At 48.4% G+C, this 19141-nt stretch overlaps 2 protein-coding genes across 4 annotated transcripts in view; one reads left to right on the forward strand and one right to left on the reverse strand.

The window, feature by feature from the left end:
* Tbcd (tubulin folding cofactor D) overlaps positions 1-5655 on the forward strand; it is a 163172-nt gene extending 157517 nt beyond the window's left edge. The window contains exons 37-39 of one of the 2 annotated variants that reach the window (XM_021178456.2): positions 312-421; positions 1991-2075; positions 5407-5655. In XM_021178456.2, the coding sequence (XP_021034115.1) occupies positions 312-421; positions 1991-2075; positions 5407-5424 (213 nt within the window). In that variant the 3' untranslated portion in view covers positions 5425-5655. The remainder of the gene's footprint in view (positions 1-311; positions 422-1990; positions 2076-5406) is intronic. The other variant, XM_029483328.1, reaches the window with a different exon arrangement.
* The window catches only part of B3gntl1 (UDP-GlcNAc:betaGal beta-1,3-N-acetylglucosaminyltransferase like 1), a 59940-nt gene continuing 45463 nt past the window's right edge, over positions 4665-19141 (reverse strand). Inside the window, exons 7-13 of one of the 2 annotated variants that reach the window (XM_021178458.2) lie at positions 18756-18851; positions 17849-17973; positions 12334-12469; positions 12164-12232; positions 11732-11806; positions 8095-8188; positions 4665-6319 (exon numbers count right to left, since the gene is read on the reverse strand). In XM_021178458.2, the coding sequence (XP_021034117.1) occupies positions 8108-8188; positions 11732-11806; positions 12164-12232; positions 12334-12469; positions 17849-17973; positions 18756-18851 (582 nt within the window). In that variant the 3' untranslated portion in view covers positions 4665-6319; positions 8095-8107. Of the gene's footprint in view, positions 6323-8094; positions 8189-11731; positions 11807-12163; positions 12233-12333; positions 12470-17848; positions 17974-18755; positions 18852-19141 lie in introns of both variants that reach the window. The other variant, XM_029483329.1, reaches the window with a different exon arrangement.

The raw sequence follows: 19141 nt of genomic DNA on the forward strand, positions 1-19141 counted from the left end.
AACCTGTCCTGTCGTCTTCTGAGGTAGAGTGGGATGACCCCACAGCTCAGCCTGTTTGTCAGAAACACACATTGCCAGAGGAAGATCAGATCTCATGTGAAGTAGTATGTCACAGGAAATAACCAAAAGAGATAGCGTTATAGAAATAACCAAAAGATTCCCTTGTAGGAGTTCCTACTGCACCTTCTGATGAGCATGTCTTGAATCAGAAGTAACTGGGCTGTGGGGAACTAAGTTCATCTTCCTCCTGTCATTGTGCTCTCTAAGTGGTGAGGGGCTTTCCTCCCGTTGACCTGCTGTTCTCATTCCAGATCCGGAAGAGCACAGCGAGCCAGGTCTATGAGATGGTGCTTACCTACAGCGACCTGGTAGATGCCGAGGTGCTTGATGAGGTCATGTCAGTGCTCAGTGACACAGCCTGGTGAGTAGGGCCTGCCTTCGCCTGGCGCCACTTTCTCCCATCCTTGTAGCTTTGGATGGAAAGGGGAGCTATTTCCAACCCTCAACAGCTCAGGGCCATCTAACAACTTTCCACAAGGCTGAGGACACATCCTGGGAACTTAGGTGGGAAATGTTTAATGTGCAGTTGCTTTTCTCTTCCTGTGAGCAAGGTGGGCAGAGTGGGTCAGACCCCTGCTGGTCAGAAGTTGGTGTTTCTCAGGAACTGGAATATAGCATGCCACCAAGTGGATGTCAGCTAGCTACTGTCATTTTGCTGCTGCAAGGACTTCGTGGTCTTTCCTCTGTTCTAATGAACTTAGAGACTTGTCTCCAAAGTCAAGAGGTGCAGACGAGATGGTAGTGGTGTACAGCCTGTGGGTGTGATTCCACAGCCTGTGGGTGTGATTCACAGGTGTTCTAGCCTGGATTTAGAAACAGTTACGGTCACAACAGCAAGAACTTACAACACGGAATCCAGGCACTGTACACATGCATGGCCCTGTACATACTTATATGCAGGTTTGCATACATGATCACTTACATGTAGCTGCTCATATAATCACATATGTATGTACTGCCAAGCACATACAATCACATATATGGAACTATCACCTGTGCACAGGTGTACTTCGAGCTGGCTTGTCACCATTCTGTACTATTTGGGAGGCACAGCCAGGTAGCGCAGATTACTGCTACTGCCTTTGGACACTGTCCCCTCAAACTAATGGAGAGGGGGATTGCTGACCTCAGATACTGGTAGGTCTGCTTGGATTGGCCAGGTTGCTTCAGCAAGTCAGGGTTTGTGGTATTTTCATGCCCCTTAGAACAGCGACCTCCCCAGGGAGCTCATGCTAGGGTATGGCTTCCTGCCTAGATAAAGAGCTGTGGGGACCTGGAAGGCCAGAGTGCACTTCAAGATCTTTGCTGTCAGTAGGAGCTCAACTTGGTGCCTTCTGAGGAGACAGTGGTCAAACCTCAGGACAGTGGACACTGCTTCCAACTTTCTAATAAACTCAGCTTGAGTAAGGACAGCTGTGAATCTCTAATACTATGTATGCATGTGTGGCTGTTTGCCAGGGCTTGTGTGCATGTTTGTGCAGTTGCCTGGGGATGCCAGAAAAGGGTGTGCAATTCCCCTGGAGCTGGGGTTGCAGAGTTGTGAGCTACCTACATGGATGCTAGGAACTCTGCTCCTCTGCCAGAGTACAACACCTGGTTTTCAGAGAAGCTGGGGTTTTTTTGTGTGTGTGTGTTTTTTTTAAACTAATTTTACATATAGAGAAAAACATGCTTAGTACTTAACAGCATATTACTGCAATGAAAGCAGTCAACAGATAAATTCTAATAAAGCGCTCCTGAAGCCCTCTTAGCCCGAGGTAGCATTTCTTCTGTATGCCCCTAGAATGGGGTGTGGCTTAGTCCTGTGAAAGAGCTAGGTTCTCCTGGTGTCTACTCTGGGGGACGGGGTCTTACCCCATGCCCGCCAGATCTCAAGGGGTGGGGGAGCTGAACCACATGGCACAGGGGACTCAAATGTTTTCCTCCACAGGGACGCAGAGCTTCCAGTTGTAAGAGAACAGCGGAATCGCCTGTGTGACCTTCTTGGCGTGCCCAGACCCCAGCTGGTTCCAAAGGTACTACTTGTAGTATTCTGAGGACACATGGCACCTGTGTTGCCTGCAGTTCAGGTCTAAAGTAAACAGAGTCCCACAGTCATTATTCATTGCTGCTGTTACTTTCTCCAGACCAACTGGGAGAGCTCCTTCCGCTGTCAGGGCAGGCAAGTTCTGTCTTTATAGTGTGCTGGCTGCATGATGTCGTCTAATTGTTGGAGGCCACACGCTGTCTTCTAGTTCAGCTTCTGTCTTCTAGGAATGTGGGAAGAGGCTGTAGTTCCCTCCCCCTTCCCTGCCTTGATGTACATCCTGTTAGGGGCTCTGTCCCTCTAAGGACCCCTGTCCCATCAGGCTTCCATTTCCATTTCCTTCCTGGCTGCCTGTGCTAAGGCCTGTCTTCTTCATCTAGCTTGGCCTTGGTATGTTTAGTGTTTCTGAGGACCTTGTCCTGGTGTTGCACTTTAAGTTGTCATGAAAGCTGTAATCTGTTGTGTTCCTGGGCTCTCTTCCTGTGTTTTAGGGTCAGTCTGTGTATGGGGATTTAAAAAAATTCTATATATTGACTTTTCATCCTAGAAATATGCTCCCAGCTTAATGCTTTTAATACCTTTGTGTTGTGGTCTACTATAAGGTTATGTAGTGTTTTTGTACCCAGCACCACCAGCTGAGGGTGGCTCCACCCACAATGGGTTCCCAAATGACTCTAGCTTGTGTCAAGTTGCCATAAAACTAGTCAGCACATGCAGGCAGCCAGTCTGCTGTTTCTGAAAGCTCTATGTACCAACTCTTTATAGAGAAATTCAGTTTACTTGGGACAAACTATTGTGTGAAGGGAAGGTCACTTTATGCTTTGTCAGCTGGCCCCAATCCCCAGATGATCAGGGCCTTGTCACCACCACTGTCAAGCGACTGCACTTTGGAGTCTCTTTTATATGCTGGATCATACTCTCAATCTGTAAGTCAGTACAACTGTATGACGGAAGAGGTGTGGATTCCACAACACCCATGGTGCTCACCATGTCTCTTCTGCAGTTTTATTCTGTCCAAGATTGTCTGTGCTCTTGATCCTTGGTTTAAACTCTCAGAACTAGTTTGTCAGTTTACATTCTACCAGCCAGGTTGGCCTGGGACTGTTTTGGGAGCTAAGGTCTCTGATTGACACTAGGCCCCAACACTCCCTGGGCTTATGTGCCCTTGGAAGGTCACCTATGAGTCCTACAGATGGAGATTCGGTCTGTGTGATTGGTCTCCAGTTCATGTGCCACTTGCATCTCTGCTTAGAAAGTTCACGTGCCAGTTTAATGACTTTTAGTTCGTCCTTCTGCAGCTCCTCCTGATCCCCTCCCGACACCCTAGCTAGGTTATATTTTACCTTTTGACTGCTGTGACAAAATACCATGACAAAGGCAACTTAAGAAAAGAAAGCACTTCCTTGTGATTACACTTTCAGAGGGCTAGTCTCCTAATGGCAGAGCAAAGACATGGCAATAGGAGCAGCTGAGAGCTCACATCTTGATCCACAGACAGGAAGCAGAGCTCACTGGAAATGGAATCCTTTGAAACCTCAAAACCACTCCCAGTGACACACCTCCTCCAAGAAAACCACACTTCCAAATCCTTCCCAAACAGTTCCACCAGCTAGGGACAGGGTATTCACATGTGAGCCTGTGGGGGCCATTGTCACTTAAACCACCACATCCATCCCATCCAGCTCCTGTATGCTCTCCACAGCTCACCTTCCTGGTGAGCTTAGCTTGATAATCCCATCTTCATGGCAGAAGCTGTCTCTCCGAGTTGTGCTTTTCATAGCTTATACACACCTTTGTTAACAAGTAGATGTGCTGATCAAATGGACAGCAGTGTGTGGGCTTGCTTTTCTTCCTGGAAGGGGCTCTTAGATGTTGGCTGTTATAGACCTAAGGGTCTTTCCATCTATTTCCACCCTTGACCTTAGGCTCCCTGCCCTTACAGAACTTGAGTCCTTCTGGAGCCCAGCAGTATACTGGAGGGCTTCGGGTGAGTTGGGGAGAGGAATATTCTAATCAGCCAGCCAGTATCTAACCTCAGGCTGGGCCTAGCCTGCAGCCTCCCAGTTGTTGGCATGGCCCACCTGGCCTAGGAGCTAGTAGACCTGGTTCTGGTGTGCCTGAAAGAGGTGACTCTTTTCTTCCTTGCTGGGTGTGAGTGGATGTTTTTCAGATCTCATGAGGTAAGCCTTGGAAGCCCCCTTGAGTGGTATTCTCCAGCTTATGCAGGGGCATATATGCCTTGTGGTGGACTTTGCTAGGTTCTGTGTCTCATATGCTCTCTCCAGTTTCAGGATGGGGGTCTCAGTTCTCTGACATTCTGAGAAACAACTTCAGTTGTGAAACTCTCTCTGTATTGAGTAAGACACCAGACCCATTAGTACACATTTTTGTCATTTTACTCCATCTGCTGAGGAATTAATGTTTTGCATTTGTCTCGAGTGTCCTTTAATTATGTTTAAACTTTGGGGTGGGGTGCATTTTGAAACTGTGTTACAACTCTTGACGTCTCTTTTGCTGTTAGTGTGGCGACATCTGGTTCCTGTCACACTGTCAATGTCTATGAATGTTATAGTCAAGATTGTGCCTTAATATCATTTTAAATCTTTATTAATTAGTGTTTCATGAATTCATGTTTACTGCATAATTACAGACAAGTTTACATCCATCATCTTTGTTTCCTATTTGGCCTTCCTGTTTAATGTTTCTTTCCTCCTTATCTGAATTTCATTTCCTACCCTGTTAACTTGTTTCACAGCTCTGTTCTTCTGTCCCTGATTACCCTGGGGCCAGCACTCTTTCTTGACACATTACGTTATCCCTGGCTGTGACCTCCAGCTGCAGAGCCCTGTCTGAAACTGGCTTGTTCTAACCCTGAGGTCTTGGAATTTAGCCGGCATGGTCTCGCTGGTCAGCTTCTTAACTTACTCTTGTCAGCTTTGTGCCTGAGCTCCTGTCATGTCTGTGTCATGTTGTAAGAGGTTTTGTTTTTTCCTCTCTGTGTGCCCAAGTCTTCCCAGGGCTTCCCCCTGCAGGAGCCATATGAGAGATACATAGGTGTTGCTCTAGGAGTGGTGACAAGAGATGGGGCCATGGTGTAGTCTTGGTCCCTTATGCAAGGTGAACTTCAGTTTAACTCTGCCCTTTACATTGTTAGAAAAGTTTAAACATATTCGAACAGTTTATTAATGTACTCTGACAAGGCCACAGAGCTATTACTACACAATTCAAGCTGCCAGGATTCTGGGACATGGCAGACTTTAGCCATCTATCAAGAGAGGGTGAGGTGGCAACCAGCCTGATGTTGCCATGTCTCTTCACAGCCTATTCCAGGAAGCTGAGCCTTGCCTACCTAGCTGGGATGTCTCGCCCTGAGGCTCCACAAAAAGCTTTACCATCATGGAAACTTGGTGCCACAGACATCTGAGGAAGGTAGCACCTGCTGCTAGATGGATTGGGAGGCCATCTCCGGAGAGCAGTAATTCCTCATGCGTGCTCTGCTCTGGTGGCCGGGACTGCCCATACGTTTGCTGTCACACAGACGTGCTTCTCATTAAATCATGTATCACACAGCCTCTGCCTATCTCTGGGACGTCTGTGCACAAGGAGCTGGAGGATCTGCTGTGGCTCCCTCCCCTTCAGTGCTTTGCTGTGTGATTCCTGTAGCATGAGGGGCGTTTCACACCCTGGTGTAGCAGATGAAGTGACAGGCTGCTCGGCCAGCCAAGTCACCAACAATGCTACAATGGTCTGAGCAAGAGATCATCAGAAGCCAGCATCCCTGTGGGCATATGGATGGCACCTCTGGTCCCAGGGCCTGCATGCCTACCTGTCCTGCTGTGGGAGTCCCATGTCTGCCTCCTCTGCCTCTTTGTATCTGACGCCTGAGGCTCATTAAGCTGTTGTGGATGGGCAGAATTCAAGGTTACAGCTCACAGTAAAGTGGCCAGGGCCTCAAGCCAAGTCGTGGTAGTATGTGTCCCCTCAGTGTAATAGCCAGACTTGAAAGTACACAGGCTGCTGCCTCTACTGGGAGCCACTTTCCAGGCCTGGGTCTGCAGGATTGCTCTGCTGCCCTGGTGGCAGGGACTTCTAGGGGCCTGCGGGCCTGGTTCACACTTCATTCCAGTCTCAAACACCTCTTTCCTAGGCTCAGCATTTTCTCTTGGGAGCAGAAGAAAGCCTGGCTGAGATCAGCTGACGAGGCCATGTGTGAGACAGGCTTCGATGTCTTGTCTGCTGGGAAAGAGAATTAACTAATTTAGTATTATTTTAAAACACAATTCCAAACTCAACATTTTAAGACATGGAGATCAATGCCCCTTTCAGTGAGATTTAATGGTTGACGTAAAGGATTTTGTTCCCAGCTAGCCACCTCTGCATGTATATCTCACTATAGGCAACTGTCCCCACTGGATGCCTGGTGGGCTGGAAAGACCTCAACAGGAAGGGTTTCCACTGAGGTACTTAGGAGGATCCCACCTCTCCAGGTATCGTGACAACTGGTGTGACCAGGATGGTCCATTAGGGCAATAATGCTGAGTGATAATGTTAGACTCAGCACAGAGCAGTGTGGCCTGTGAGTGTCTAGGTACAAAGGAGTCAGGAAAGCTCTCCAGTGGGCATGTTTGGGCAGGCGGCCATATAGGTGTGTGCCCACACAAGAGTGTTCACTTGGCCTCCTGTGAACACTATGAATTATGAGCAGGAAGAAAGTAGCTAGGGCCATTGTGCCCAAGACCAGGTTCCTAAGCCTAGGGTGGGGTAGATAAAAGGCCAAAAGAGACCTGATAAAACTGGGTCCTTAGCTGTGCCTTCCCAACTGGTGGATGGAAAAATGTCCTCACAGGAAGAAGCTGTGTGGCTCTTGCTGGGTCTTAAAGAGGAGACATCCAGCGAGTCCCCCAGACTCCTATGTTGAAAAGCCCAGGTAATTCCAAGACAGGAAGATACAACCTCTCAGAGGATGAAGCCAATGTTCACAAACAGGGAGAACAGCCCATCACCAAGATCCAACTCTGCCAGTAATTCCAGAAATATGGAAGAACAGTTTACCAAAAGCAAAGCAATAGGACTGGAGGTCTGACATGCAAGATCTGGGAAGGCAGGACACTGGAGAGGGGGGTGCCATGGTCTCCTGAGCAGAAGGTTGTTAGAGCTCCTAACCATGGAAGTCTGAATGTAACAAGGTTAGGCCAGGCACACACGTGCAGCCCATCATTCAGGAGCTGAAGAGGGAGTTGAATTCAAGACCAGCCCGAGCTACAAAGTAACTCAGTAGGTGTGTCAATAAACAACCTAACTCAAGAAGATCAAGGCCTGGGACCAATCAAGATCTTGATCACTTAAGTTGAGAAGTTAGATGTATTAAAGTTAATTTATCATTTTAATGTGAAATGCCTCTGACAGGCTCATGTTTGAACATTTTGTCCCAGTTGTTGGGACCCTTTGGAAATAGGGCCTAGTTGAAGGAGTGGCCACTGGAGGATACAGCTTGAGGTCTGGAGCCTTGAGCCTTGCTTCTGGCCCCCTCTCTACTGCCTGCTCCACTAAGATATGAGAAGGTGAAGATCCCTGGCTGGGAACAACCCCCACCGTCACACCTTCCCCACCACGCTGGGCCCTCAGACCATGAGGTAGTATTTGGTATTTGGTCACAGCAGTAAGGAAGGTAGCTAGTACAGATGGTTTCAGAATGAAGAAAAGCTTAGCTTAATAGACATTTCTAGAACCCAGAACGTTTTGCAGGTTCCTGTTACTAAAAAGAAAACATAGTTTTTAAAAAAAAATTACCAGATAGCTGGTGAAAGTTACCAAATATAGGAAATTTGCCTAAAGTGGTGCTCGGAAAATTTAAGCCTCAAGTTATGTAGCAGAAACGAATGGGTGAAAATTAATGCAGTAGATGTGAGGGGAGACGCTGGAGGAAGCAGAGACTAAGAGTGGTCTGTATGACAGGGAGGCAGAACAGACAAGGCTCAGAGCTTACAGGCGTTGCAGTGAACACCCACCTAGGCGGCAGCCTCAGCTGAAATGGACGAAGTCCCGGCCTTCTTGCAAGTGCAGCGACTTCAGGTTGTCTTCAAACTCACCTCCTGTGAGGTCCTTGGGGGAGAGAAGACCCAGCTCAGTCAGGCTTCCTCTTGCTCTCTGGACTCTTGCAAAGCCTCAGCTCAGGGGCTGGGATTAGGCCTACTTAATCTACCTGTTAGGTGGCTCACAATGAACTTCTGATCCTCTACAGTTAGGGAAGGGGCCTGAAGGGAACCAGAGGTCACTGAGAGCAGAAGCCAGGGCTGCTGTTTTATGTTGTGTTGGTCATCAACAGCAGTGAGGTACTGAAAGGTGCCTTTGCCACCTGGTGTTAGCCCACCACAGAAGGCATTTAAGCCACTCTCAGATGGTAAGGGCTGATTCACCTTTCCTTCTGTCTACTCAGGTAACTTATGTACTCCATATCTGCCAAGCACCAAGCACCCACCCTCTGATTCCCCTTACCTGTCATCTCCCAGTCCCTGACAGGAGCAAAGCCCATCATCTTGCTGAAGAGCAGCCCAACTATTGGCATATGGGAGTCTAGGGCCATCTGGCAGGATGTGGGAACTACTCTGTCCCTCTTAAGTCAGGTACCTGTCCTTTGACCAGCGCAAGAGGTCTCTAAGCTAGGCTGTGACCCTGACTCTACCTTGTCCCACCGGTTCCAGTGGTGGAAGTGAAAAACATTCTGCCTGGAAAATCAGAAATGTCCACAGTGGCCACACCTACTCCCCTTCCTCTTTTCCCTCACCTCTCCTTTCCCCACATTCAGAGAAGCGTCAGGCTTGGGCCAGGAGAGGTCAGAGACATTTCCACAACCACAGCAAGAGAGCTCTCCAAAAGGGCAGAAACAGTCCGTCTGTCCACACAGGTGGTCTTTGGAGATGTTCAACCTGACTTCTACTTCTCTTCTGGGATAAACCAGAGAAATGGGAGCTCACAGCAGCATGAATGACAACTGAGGGCTAGAGAGGACTCCCACAAGCCAGGGCCCTGACCTGCCAACAAGATCCAATAGTCTACACAGTGGATGCTCATACAGAGGTGCTGAGAAGAACCAGACATAAGAACAAAAAGTTGGGAGTCCATACACCAGAAGTGGAAAGCAGACAGTTGTGTGTCTGCACAGTGCTCCCACTGTCACCTACAGGCCAGTGCTTGCTCATCTGTGTTGAGGCATTTTCTCTCTGTATCATGGGTCACAATACAGTAGTTGAAAAATGTGAGAAAAATTCTGGAATAAGGAAGAATAGCTTCCCTCTGTGTAAGATACTGGATTGCGATCAGGTAATTGGTAGAAAGAGACCCAGGGATGGAGATGACGGTCTTAGCCAGCACATTCCCTAGCAGGAGAACGGGCTGCCCAATACGTGAGGCTGAGACAATCAGATGAACAAAAAAGCAAACTTGGGATTCCTAGTCTTTCTACCAAAGTAACCTCTCATTGAATCACAGATACAAATAAGAAGCAAAAGCCCTGATACAGATATGGGCAGTGCTCTGTAAACTGTTATGATCAAGAATAGCCATCTCAGAATGAATCAAACTTTCACCAGGGGAAAAGTCAAATAGTATAAGTTACTCTAAATGGAGAAAATATCAGTTTTTAAATTAAAACTCCAGAGTACTTGCTGTACATATGTGAGGACTTCCATTCAATCTCTAGCATCATTGTAAAGGCTGGGTGTGGTGGGATACACCTGCAATCCCAGGAGTGGGAAGTCAGAATGCAAGGACCCCTTGGGCCTCCACTGTCCAGCGTACACCCCTTGGCCGGCTTGTCTTGCTGAATCAGGATGTTCCTGGCTCAGTGGGAGAGCCTGTCTTGATGATGAAGCACTGGAAGGCAGTGAGCTGCTCCACCAGCACATACAAAACCACGCATGCACACAAACGGAAGAGCGTTCAAAACACTGCACATCCCAGGTAGGTCTGTCTTCCTCACTGTGTGAAGAGAAATGCCGTAGACTGCTAGAAGATACAGAGCAAAGGAGGGGCTTTCCACTCTCATAGTGTCTCCAGCTTAATGCTATTTCTGCCTGTCCGATGTGTGGCTGTTAGTCATTTGCTGCTGTGTGACATCACTCTATAGGAGACAGACAGACAGACAGACACATGTTCTGGGGGTCTGCAACCCTGCTGTGACCTGAAATGAGCTGTCACAGACTGGAAGCCAAGGGTTGAAACACAGGCTGAAGTCTGACCTGTGTCCTCCACCACCTCAACAGCATGGCCCACCACCTACTATCTGCGCCATGACCTAAGAACTGTGGCAGACCTCTGCAGCTGCCTTTGCCGAGGGCAATAGACAGGGTGACACAGTTATTCTTGGAACTGGTGACACCTTGTCCCGGGGCTGCTGACATTCAGGATGGCCATGCCCTCTCACCTGGTAGGCGTCTGGAAATTCCCACCAGGATTTTGAACGAGAAGAACTACTCAAGAACCAAAAGTGTCAAGCAAATTGTACACAACTCATCACAGATCTTTAGAAGCAAGACTGTCCTGGGCGGCAGGAATGATGACGACCCCTACTGTTTTCAGAGGCCAATGGTACGCACATGTAGTCTGACAAGAGTGACTGATGTGCAAGGCCTGCTTTAGCTCTGCTACAAGATGCACCCAGGAGCTTCTTAGTGTAAAGACAGCCCTCTTACTACAGTGAGGAAAAACTGTGGAAGCCCTCTTACTACAGCGAGGAAGAACTGTGGACAGGAAATGGGGCTGCTGACCAGCAGGAGTCCACATGGTCAGTGCCCTGGAGGACCCTCCACTGTCCAACGTACACCCCTTCCAGATGGACCTGTGATGGATGCTGTCTGAATGCACATGATGTTTCTTACAGGGGAGAAATTCCTAAGCAGGACACTATACCGTCATCATAAAATCAGTTAATGTCACCATCTTAAAAGAGTTCTGGGAATAACATCCGAAGAGCTGAGTCTCCTGAGGGGATGTCTGCCATAGGCTTGACCTGCCAAGGAACAGTGTTCAGAGTAGATAAGTCTAGCCTTAGCTCCAGCAAGACACGTGGTTTGGCCATCTTCAGCTTGGCACAGCTGTTGGGAGACCCAATTCCTTGGAGAGACTATGAGATTCTTTTTTGCACTGACCACAGAAACCTCAGTTTGCACAAAACAGAGTGGTTGGCACCTATGCCCACATGACCAAAGGCAGAGAAGCCAGGTGAACCCAAGGAAGGTCCTGTGGCCCTACTGGTCACCACCAAGCTATTATATGTGGGCAAGACTGCCCTTTGAGTAGCATGAACCACGGCACCTTGAACATGGTGGCTGGGCTCAGAACAATAGCTTTCAGTGTTTAAAGGAAAGAATGAAAAGAGCTTTATAAGGTTGTTACCCACCTCACCACCACCCCATCCCTAGTACCCACAAGCAGCTACTCCCCAGCTGCATCCAGCCTACAGAGCAGCAGCAATGGCCTCTAACCTAGTTCAGGGTGTCCTTATGGCCACAAGGTAACATTTGATTTACAATAAGGTAGTGGGCTATGTCCCGGGGCCCATTGTTGGGTCTTTTCCTTGGTTTGGCTCATATGATCAGAATGGGAGAGCTGATATCCAGGAGCCCTGCACCCATAGCCAATACTCACCAGCTTCACACAGATGACAAAGGGAGACTGGGCAGCTTGGAAATGCAGGATGGGGATCTTTGGCTTGGGTCTTTCCTACAGAGATGATACCAGCCATAAGTCATTAGGGCTTCACACAGAAGGAACTCCTTGAGACCTGTACTAGCCACAGCCTCTGCTCACAGTAGCTGGTGATCAAGTAGCAGATGGGGGGTCTTGGGCCAATCAGGACAGGACAGGTGGTTATAGCCCGGGTTCTGGCAGCCCCAGCCACCTGATAGCCATACGAAGAACCAACTCGGGAGGGCCAACATTGAGACCCAGAGTGAAGGAATATGTAGCCATTTCCCCAAGGACGGGGGCAGAGTCCACGTGAGTGTAAGGGAAAACTGGCATGGTATTGAAGACTCTTCCCTGTAAGGGGCTTTGGCACTCCACCACATGGCTACACACCTGAGAGTCTTCGTAGCAGTAGAAGCCCTTCCTGATTTTGTTCTCATCAACATCACAGAAGGCCACTACCTGGGGGTGAACATGGGCCAGCAGTTAGATGGCAGTGGGGGCTATAAGATAAAAATGTGATCAGAATAATGGCCAACAGGATAATGAGGAACAGGCTCTACCTTGTGCCGGCTGGCTGCAGTCAGGCTGCGGTATAACTTACGCCCCTGCTTGCCTGCATTCCAGATGGTGAAGGACTTCCAGTGAGGTAGGACTTGTTCCTCTAGGAAGTGGACACGGTGCGTCCAGATGGTCATCCTGTAGCCGATAAAGAGGGAAGCTTAAGTGGCCAAGTGTGTGGGCTCCAGTGCCACCTCAACCATTGGCCTGGGGATAGAGGTGAGTGGCACACCCTGTTTAGGGCTGAGTGCACACCACATCTAAACCATATCCAAGATCTAGCTCTGTTCTTTTGCCACCTCTCATAGCAAGAAGTCACCATGGACCACCATGTGAACCAATGCCCTCTGGGAAGCTTTGGCCATCCATACTTGTCCTGCTTTCTAGATGGCAATGTAGACCTGATGGATGGGGCTTCTCTCTCCATAGCTGTCAGTTCTAGCACATGAGTGGCTTCAGTATCTAGCAGCTACGTCTACATATATGAGGGTTTGTGCAAAGCCAATGGCTGGCATCACGTATCTTTAGCACCCTTCACCTTGCTTTTTGAGATGGGGTGAGCTGGAGCTCACCAATTCAGCAAGACTAGCTAGCAACAAGCTCCAGGAATCTTCCTGCTTCCCTTGAGGATTAAGGTGTGTGTTGCCATTCTAGCTTTTAATGTAGATGCTAGGAATTTAATTCAGGTCCTCATGTTTCTGCAGCAAGCACTTCACTGGCAGAGTCATCTCTCCAGGCCCACATTCTCCATGTGAAACTAGTCCTTTTGAGTTAGAAAGTGAAAAGGGATTTGCAGTAGACCCAACAACACAGGTCTGATTTCTCAGCTTAGTCAATACTCAGAAGAAAGGTCTGCATAAAAAGTCATGTTCACATTAGAAGGTAAACTTTCTGCCTCAGGCTGTCCCTTACCTCAGACAACCCCAAAGATGTCCTTTTCTGAACACAGATTTGCTCCCAGGCAGCAGGCCTTGGATGCAGATCTCCAGGGCTTGTTTCTTCTCAGGCCCCCTGAGCTCTAATCTCTGCCCAGACCCTTGCATCCTTGTCCTTTGGGGGAATGGTCCTTGTATGCGGGGCTGTACCTATTATGTCACTACCTACATCAGAGCATGTTTTGCTTGCTCGGCATTTTCCTGAGACCTCCCAAGTTAAACATTCTAATTAGGGTTGTGCTGAGCTTAGTCAGTGATTTTGGTAGGGGATTCCCTAGGGGTTTTGGGGAACCACATTAAGTGAATAGCATCTAGTTATGAACCCCAGCCAGTCCTGTCTGAGGCTGTAGTGCCCCCCTTCAATGAGAAAGTCACAAATAAGCCACACTTCAGCTCCATACAGTATATCTCACTGCAGCCATACTATCACTCAAGGACACGGAAGACTTTCAGAGTGAGAACCTTGATCTCAAAGGCTTCATGCAAGGAGGAGATACTTCACCACTGTGAAGCCAAGAAAGGCCCTTCTGATTTCTATCCCTCAGCAAACCTTAGTGTGATGGTACCAGACAGGAGCAAGGCAGAGTCAAAGGCAAAAAAGCAAGACTTGCCTTTTGGGGCATCTGTTCTGCCTAAATGTGGGTGAGTGTGAGGGAAATCCAGGCACGGGCTGCTCAGGCCCTGTGGTGCACCAGCAGGCAAACCTCCTACCCCGTCCTGGCCACAAGGGTCTCTCTCTTCCCTTCTGCCTTCAAGCCCTTGAGGAGGCTACACAAACACAGGAGATATAGCAGGGACTACTAGGCTCCCTCTGTCATCTCAGCCCTGTCCAGAGGGCTGCTTGTCCTTACCTGACCTTTTGAGGACCACCTGAGGGCCTTGGTCCCTACAAGAGGTCTGTTTTGTTCAGTGCCTGAGCAAGGCATGATCTACATATGCATATATGTGCATCAAATCCAGGAGTCTATTTACAATGTGCTTGTGTGGTATGCGGGCACATGTGCAGGGAACACCCATGAGCATTTCTGCACATGTTATATGGCATGCACAATGGTAAGTAAACATGTGCAACAACAGCTCCTGGTAGAGACTAAGCACAGTCCATGTCATGTGTTGGGGACATCCTACACACACCCTGGCTGGGTCTATTGAAGGTCTCTGTGGAAGAAAAACCTTGCATAAGTTCACATAATCAACCTATGAAACTCACTTGCAGGATGGTGGGTTTAACTATAGAGTGAAGTCAACTTGCTTCTCTAAAACACTGGGCACTAATGATTTATCTTATAAAGGAATTGCAAACATGTCCACCAGTACTGGGCTCTAGGCCTGTAAGGCTCTTAGCATCCTGAATTTTACTAGGTGGTCTCTACCATAGGATGCAGGCAGTTATAAAAAGGGAGGAACATCCTGCACTGGTCTTGCTTCTCCCAGGAGTCTGCCTAGAGAACAGGACATCTGGCACCTAGCACATCCATCTCCTCTTGCTAAGAAATAGCTAAGGGATGGGTTTTCCTGAATCGGTATGTGTGACTTTCTGGAACTTTCTGGGAAGAGGCTGAAACATCATAGCGGCAGCACTGTACCAGCTCATGGAGTACTGGGATGGGGGTGGGGGTGGGGGAAGCCCAATGACCAGCAGCATCTGTGGTCAGAAAAAGAGGCTTTAAGAACCTTGCTAGGGGAACACAGGGGACAACCCACTGATCCTGTCAGGTACCACAACACAGAATAGGCAGTCTCAGGCTGGATGCCAAGGATTAGGACACTAGTGGTATCATGTCTAATCCCCCCTTCCCACTTCTGAGATTCATCTTGTTGCTCTACACTCATCTGGAGAAAGGGCCTTATCTGGTTCTCTTTAAGCCCTGAATCATACTGCCACGGGAACAAGGTGATACCAGGAAGCAAACAGTTTGCAGCACGTGTACTGTAAAAGGCTAAACACACATGATCTGCGAGGTGACACATCAGAAAAGGTTACAGGGATGCCGTGACAACATACTGGGTTCAGCCACTCACAAGTTTAAGGAATGTTTGGCTTCCTGAGGATACTATTCTTGTGTCCTTTGGCATATGAAGTACTCCACATATATATAAAGAGAAATGACACAGATTCAGGTCATTTTGAACTTTAAAAATGACAGAATCAAGACACTGCCACCTGAGGTTTGGACAAAATCAACTCTCAAGCAAGCCTCAGGTTGTAATTACAGCTTTTATCCTGGGAGGTGCCGCAGCCCACAGCGTAAAGACTTTAATCCAACACAGAAACTTACATTAGATCACTTATTTTTGTGCTGTGGGTGGCAAAGCTTACTGTGCAAACACAAAGGAGTGAGCTCTGTACACACGGGCTGCTCTACTGAGAGACATGATGGGCGCCACCTGGGTGGGCTACAAGTCACCACCCAGGTGGCTTGAGCTTCACACAGCAGCATGGGAAGGACCTCCCTTACACACATGGCCACATGATGTGATCTCCAGGCATCTCACGCTCGTACAACCTACAAAATCATGATGTAAGATCGATGCCCAGCGCTTCACCAGCCAGCAGAATTGGCATCCAGAAACAGCTGCAGTGTGGTGCCCAGACAGCTGCCACGGGGCTATGTCACACACTCCACCTCTAGCAGAGGACCGTGGGAAGGGGCTCCTTCCTTGAACAGTGCTGTGTTTAAGACTTAATACAGGATGATGTAAACCATTCTAGTTGATTTTTTAAACATTTGTAGTCTTGCTGTGTATCTGTTTCATGTGCGCTGCTGCTCCTACCATCATGTGACTGCAGCTGGAATGAAGAGTGATGAGCATCGTCTTCCACTCTGTCTCTTGTACACCTCATGTTCCAAAGCACTGAGCCTAGTTTACCTCCCAAAACCCAGCAGCTTCCTCCTCTGCTTCCTAAAATGATCTTGATAAGATCTTGGTAAGACTGATAGAACTTCTTCCTTAATCATGCTATAGGATACCCCAGAAAATCCCCTGGCCTGGCTATCTTTTTTTTTTTAATTAGGTATTTTCCTCATTTACATTTCCAATGCTATCCCAAAAGTCCCTCATACCCCCCCCCCCCCGGGCTATCTTTTGTGAATGTTCTTAAAGTACTAAATGAAAATTTTTACTTTTTGGTCAGATGTCTGTGGGGTGGCTAGTATTGTTAATTCCCTGTTTTATTTTGACACCAATCTTGCCTGCATTCCAGCTTTACCCCTTCTATCCCTCACGTCTCCTGCATTGCCTGCAGTTTCACCGACTCATGCTGAAGGCTGTAGCCTATACAAGTTTTTCTAATTTCCTTTGTGATTTTTCCTTTGGTTACTTAATTTCCACATATTAGATTTTTCAAGATACTGAAATAGTTTCTAACTTAACACTTTGGTTGCTGAAGGTAAAACTCTTTAAAATTTACTAAGACAGATTCCACAGCTAAGTACAGGACTCTTAGTGCCTTGCTAGTCTGCAGGGCTGCTACAATCTTCTCTATGTTTGCGAGTGGCAAAAGGGACTGATTAAGTCTGCACTACATGTGCGTCTGTCTGTGGGTTTCAACTGTGTTTGAGATGCTCACAGGCTCAGAACTGCCATGTCCTCTGAGCATCTTTCCTACGAGCTGGTCCCACCAGTGTCTGCCTCCTGACAGCAGCCCTGCAAGATGCTCCTCCAAAGCTGTGATGACGTTCAGGTACAAGGAGGGCAAGTTCTGGTGTACATGAAGCTGAATCTTGTAAATGGTAAAGGTCCAAGGTCCAGGGACCCCAGAGTCACTGAGATGCTGCACACTGAAGCCTGGTGGTAGATGTAAGACACTCGCGAGGGAACTCCCACTCAGACGGCTCCAACCAGGCTAAGAACGTTACCACTGCCGCTTTGCAGCTGTAAGTACACGACTATAAATCTGTGGTTTGGGCAATAAGGTTCCCGGGGGCCACTTCCCCCAGTGCCCATGGGCTGTAGAGGGGACAGTCTCCTAGCACAGGCACAGCTCACTTCATAGTGAGGTGGCTGATATAAGTGTCTCATACACAGGACAGACTGAAGAGTTAACGAATCCACCCTCTTTTACCCTGTCCACATCTTTAACCAATGGACTTGGAGGACAAAGGACAATTGGCTAGCCAAAGAAAAGTGAAAGTGGATCATCAGCTATGGAGGCATAGCTCAGCCACTGTTTGACAACTCCCTCCACCGTGAGGACTGTTGGTTTGTCAGAAGACTTCTTGGGTCCCATGGAGAGCCATGCTAGTTTGGAGCAAATGAGAACGAAGTGGAGAGCAAGCCTTCGCCTCACACATTCAGGAAAACTGGTGTTTGGCTTTTGCATTGATGTTTCCTGACCTCTGTGGAACAGGACATCCAGCAGCCTTGAAGGACTTCCCACAAGGGTGACACAGTATACTCTGACCCCACCTTAACCTGCCCAGTGGCATGGCCTATACCCTGCCATCACAAGCCCTGACTCCACCAGCCCTGGGCCTAGTCGCACGAGTGACTCACAAGTGATCTAGGCCTGGCTGTACCTGCACCTCACCTGTTCTTGGACCATTCCAGATGTTTCCAGAACCTGGTATGCCCTACTTACTCAAGGACCGAATGTGTGGCTGCATATAGGTGGTATCGGTAGAGTAGCAGGCTGTGGTCCACCCGGAAGACGCCACCGCCCTTCCTGAGGTGCTCATAGAAGAACAGCAGATCCTCTGGAACACCCTGCAAAAGCCAGAGGACAGTTCTCACCAAGCTGGATACTGACCCATGCCATCAGATGCTATGGAAGGGTGTTTTGCTTAGAGCCAAGTATGGTGGCACGTGTGGCCCCGGTATCTGGGAGGCAGAGCTCATGGGATTGCTTAAACCCAGAAGCCAGTGCTCAACCTGGCACCACAGCCAGATTTTGCCTCAATAAAAGAAAAGAGTCTGCTCTGATACTTAGGGTGATGTGGGTCACAAGAGAGAAATGGAGATTAGTTTTTCTCAGCAGGTAAGAAATGAACTGTAAGACGATTGGAGGGTAAAGCAGAAGGTAGGCTAGTTGAGGGTCCCAAGACCCAGTTCTGCCTTAAATTCTACTTTGTGGGTCAGAAAAGGTCTTGGGGCAAACAATCAACAGAAAGAACCATGGGATAATCGATCAGTGAGCACAGAGTGGCTTCTGAGCTGCATGGCCTTGAGAGTGGAGAAAAAGGGGTGAATAAGCTCGCTTCCCGGGAGGCCCTCAATGAGATGCTGACCGTGGGAGAGACTGGGTGAGTCAGAATGCAAAGAAGGCTGAGATAAAAGGGAGTTAGAATATTACCCACAGGGTGGTCTGTTGCCAGGCTGTACTTTCATCACCAAAAGCAGAAGGGGGCGATGTTGAGACAAGAACCAGGAAACAGGAGTGCTGGAAAGAGGCTGAATTTCCCAAACGTTGGCCCTAGAGGTGCTATACAGGCGCCTCCCCAACCTAGGGGAACCCACAAATAGCCCAAAGTCTACCGGTTGGCACTTACCTGGCCTCCTTCATCAAATGGGCCCACGTGGGAGAACCAGGCTCGAGAGCAGAACCAGGTAGGCATGATCACCGTGGGGCCATGGGAGGTGAACACCTAAGAGGGATTACACCCGTGACACAAATAGAAAAGAACGGCACGTTATAAACAACCTACAACCTGCTGCTTCCAACATTAAGAGAGTGACAAGAGTTTATGCTCCTTCTTTGGTGGAAATAAGGGTCTGAAGTGCTCTATAGAGATTAGCCCACATGACGAATGGGTGGAAATTAACGGAGGCCACTTCCAGGTTGTCTTAGTCAGGGTTTCTATTCCTGCACAAACATCATGACCAAGAAGCAAGTTGGGGAGGAAAGGGTTTATTCGGCTTACACTTCCATGCTGCT

Source organism: Mus caroli, chromosome 11 (assembly GCF_900094665.2).
Source record: "Mus caroli chromosome 11, CAROLI_EIJ_v1.1, whole genome shotgun sequence".
In the NCBI taxonomy this organism is placed as follows: Eukaryota; Metazoa; Chordata; class Mammalia; order Rodentia; family Muridae; genus Mus; species Mus caroli.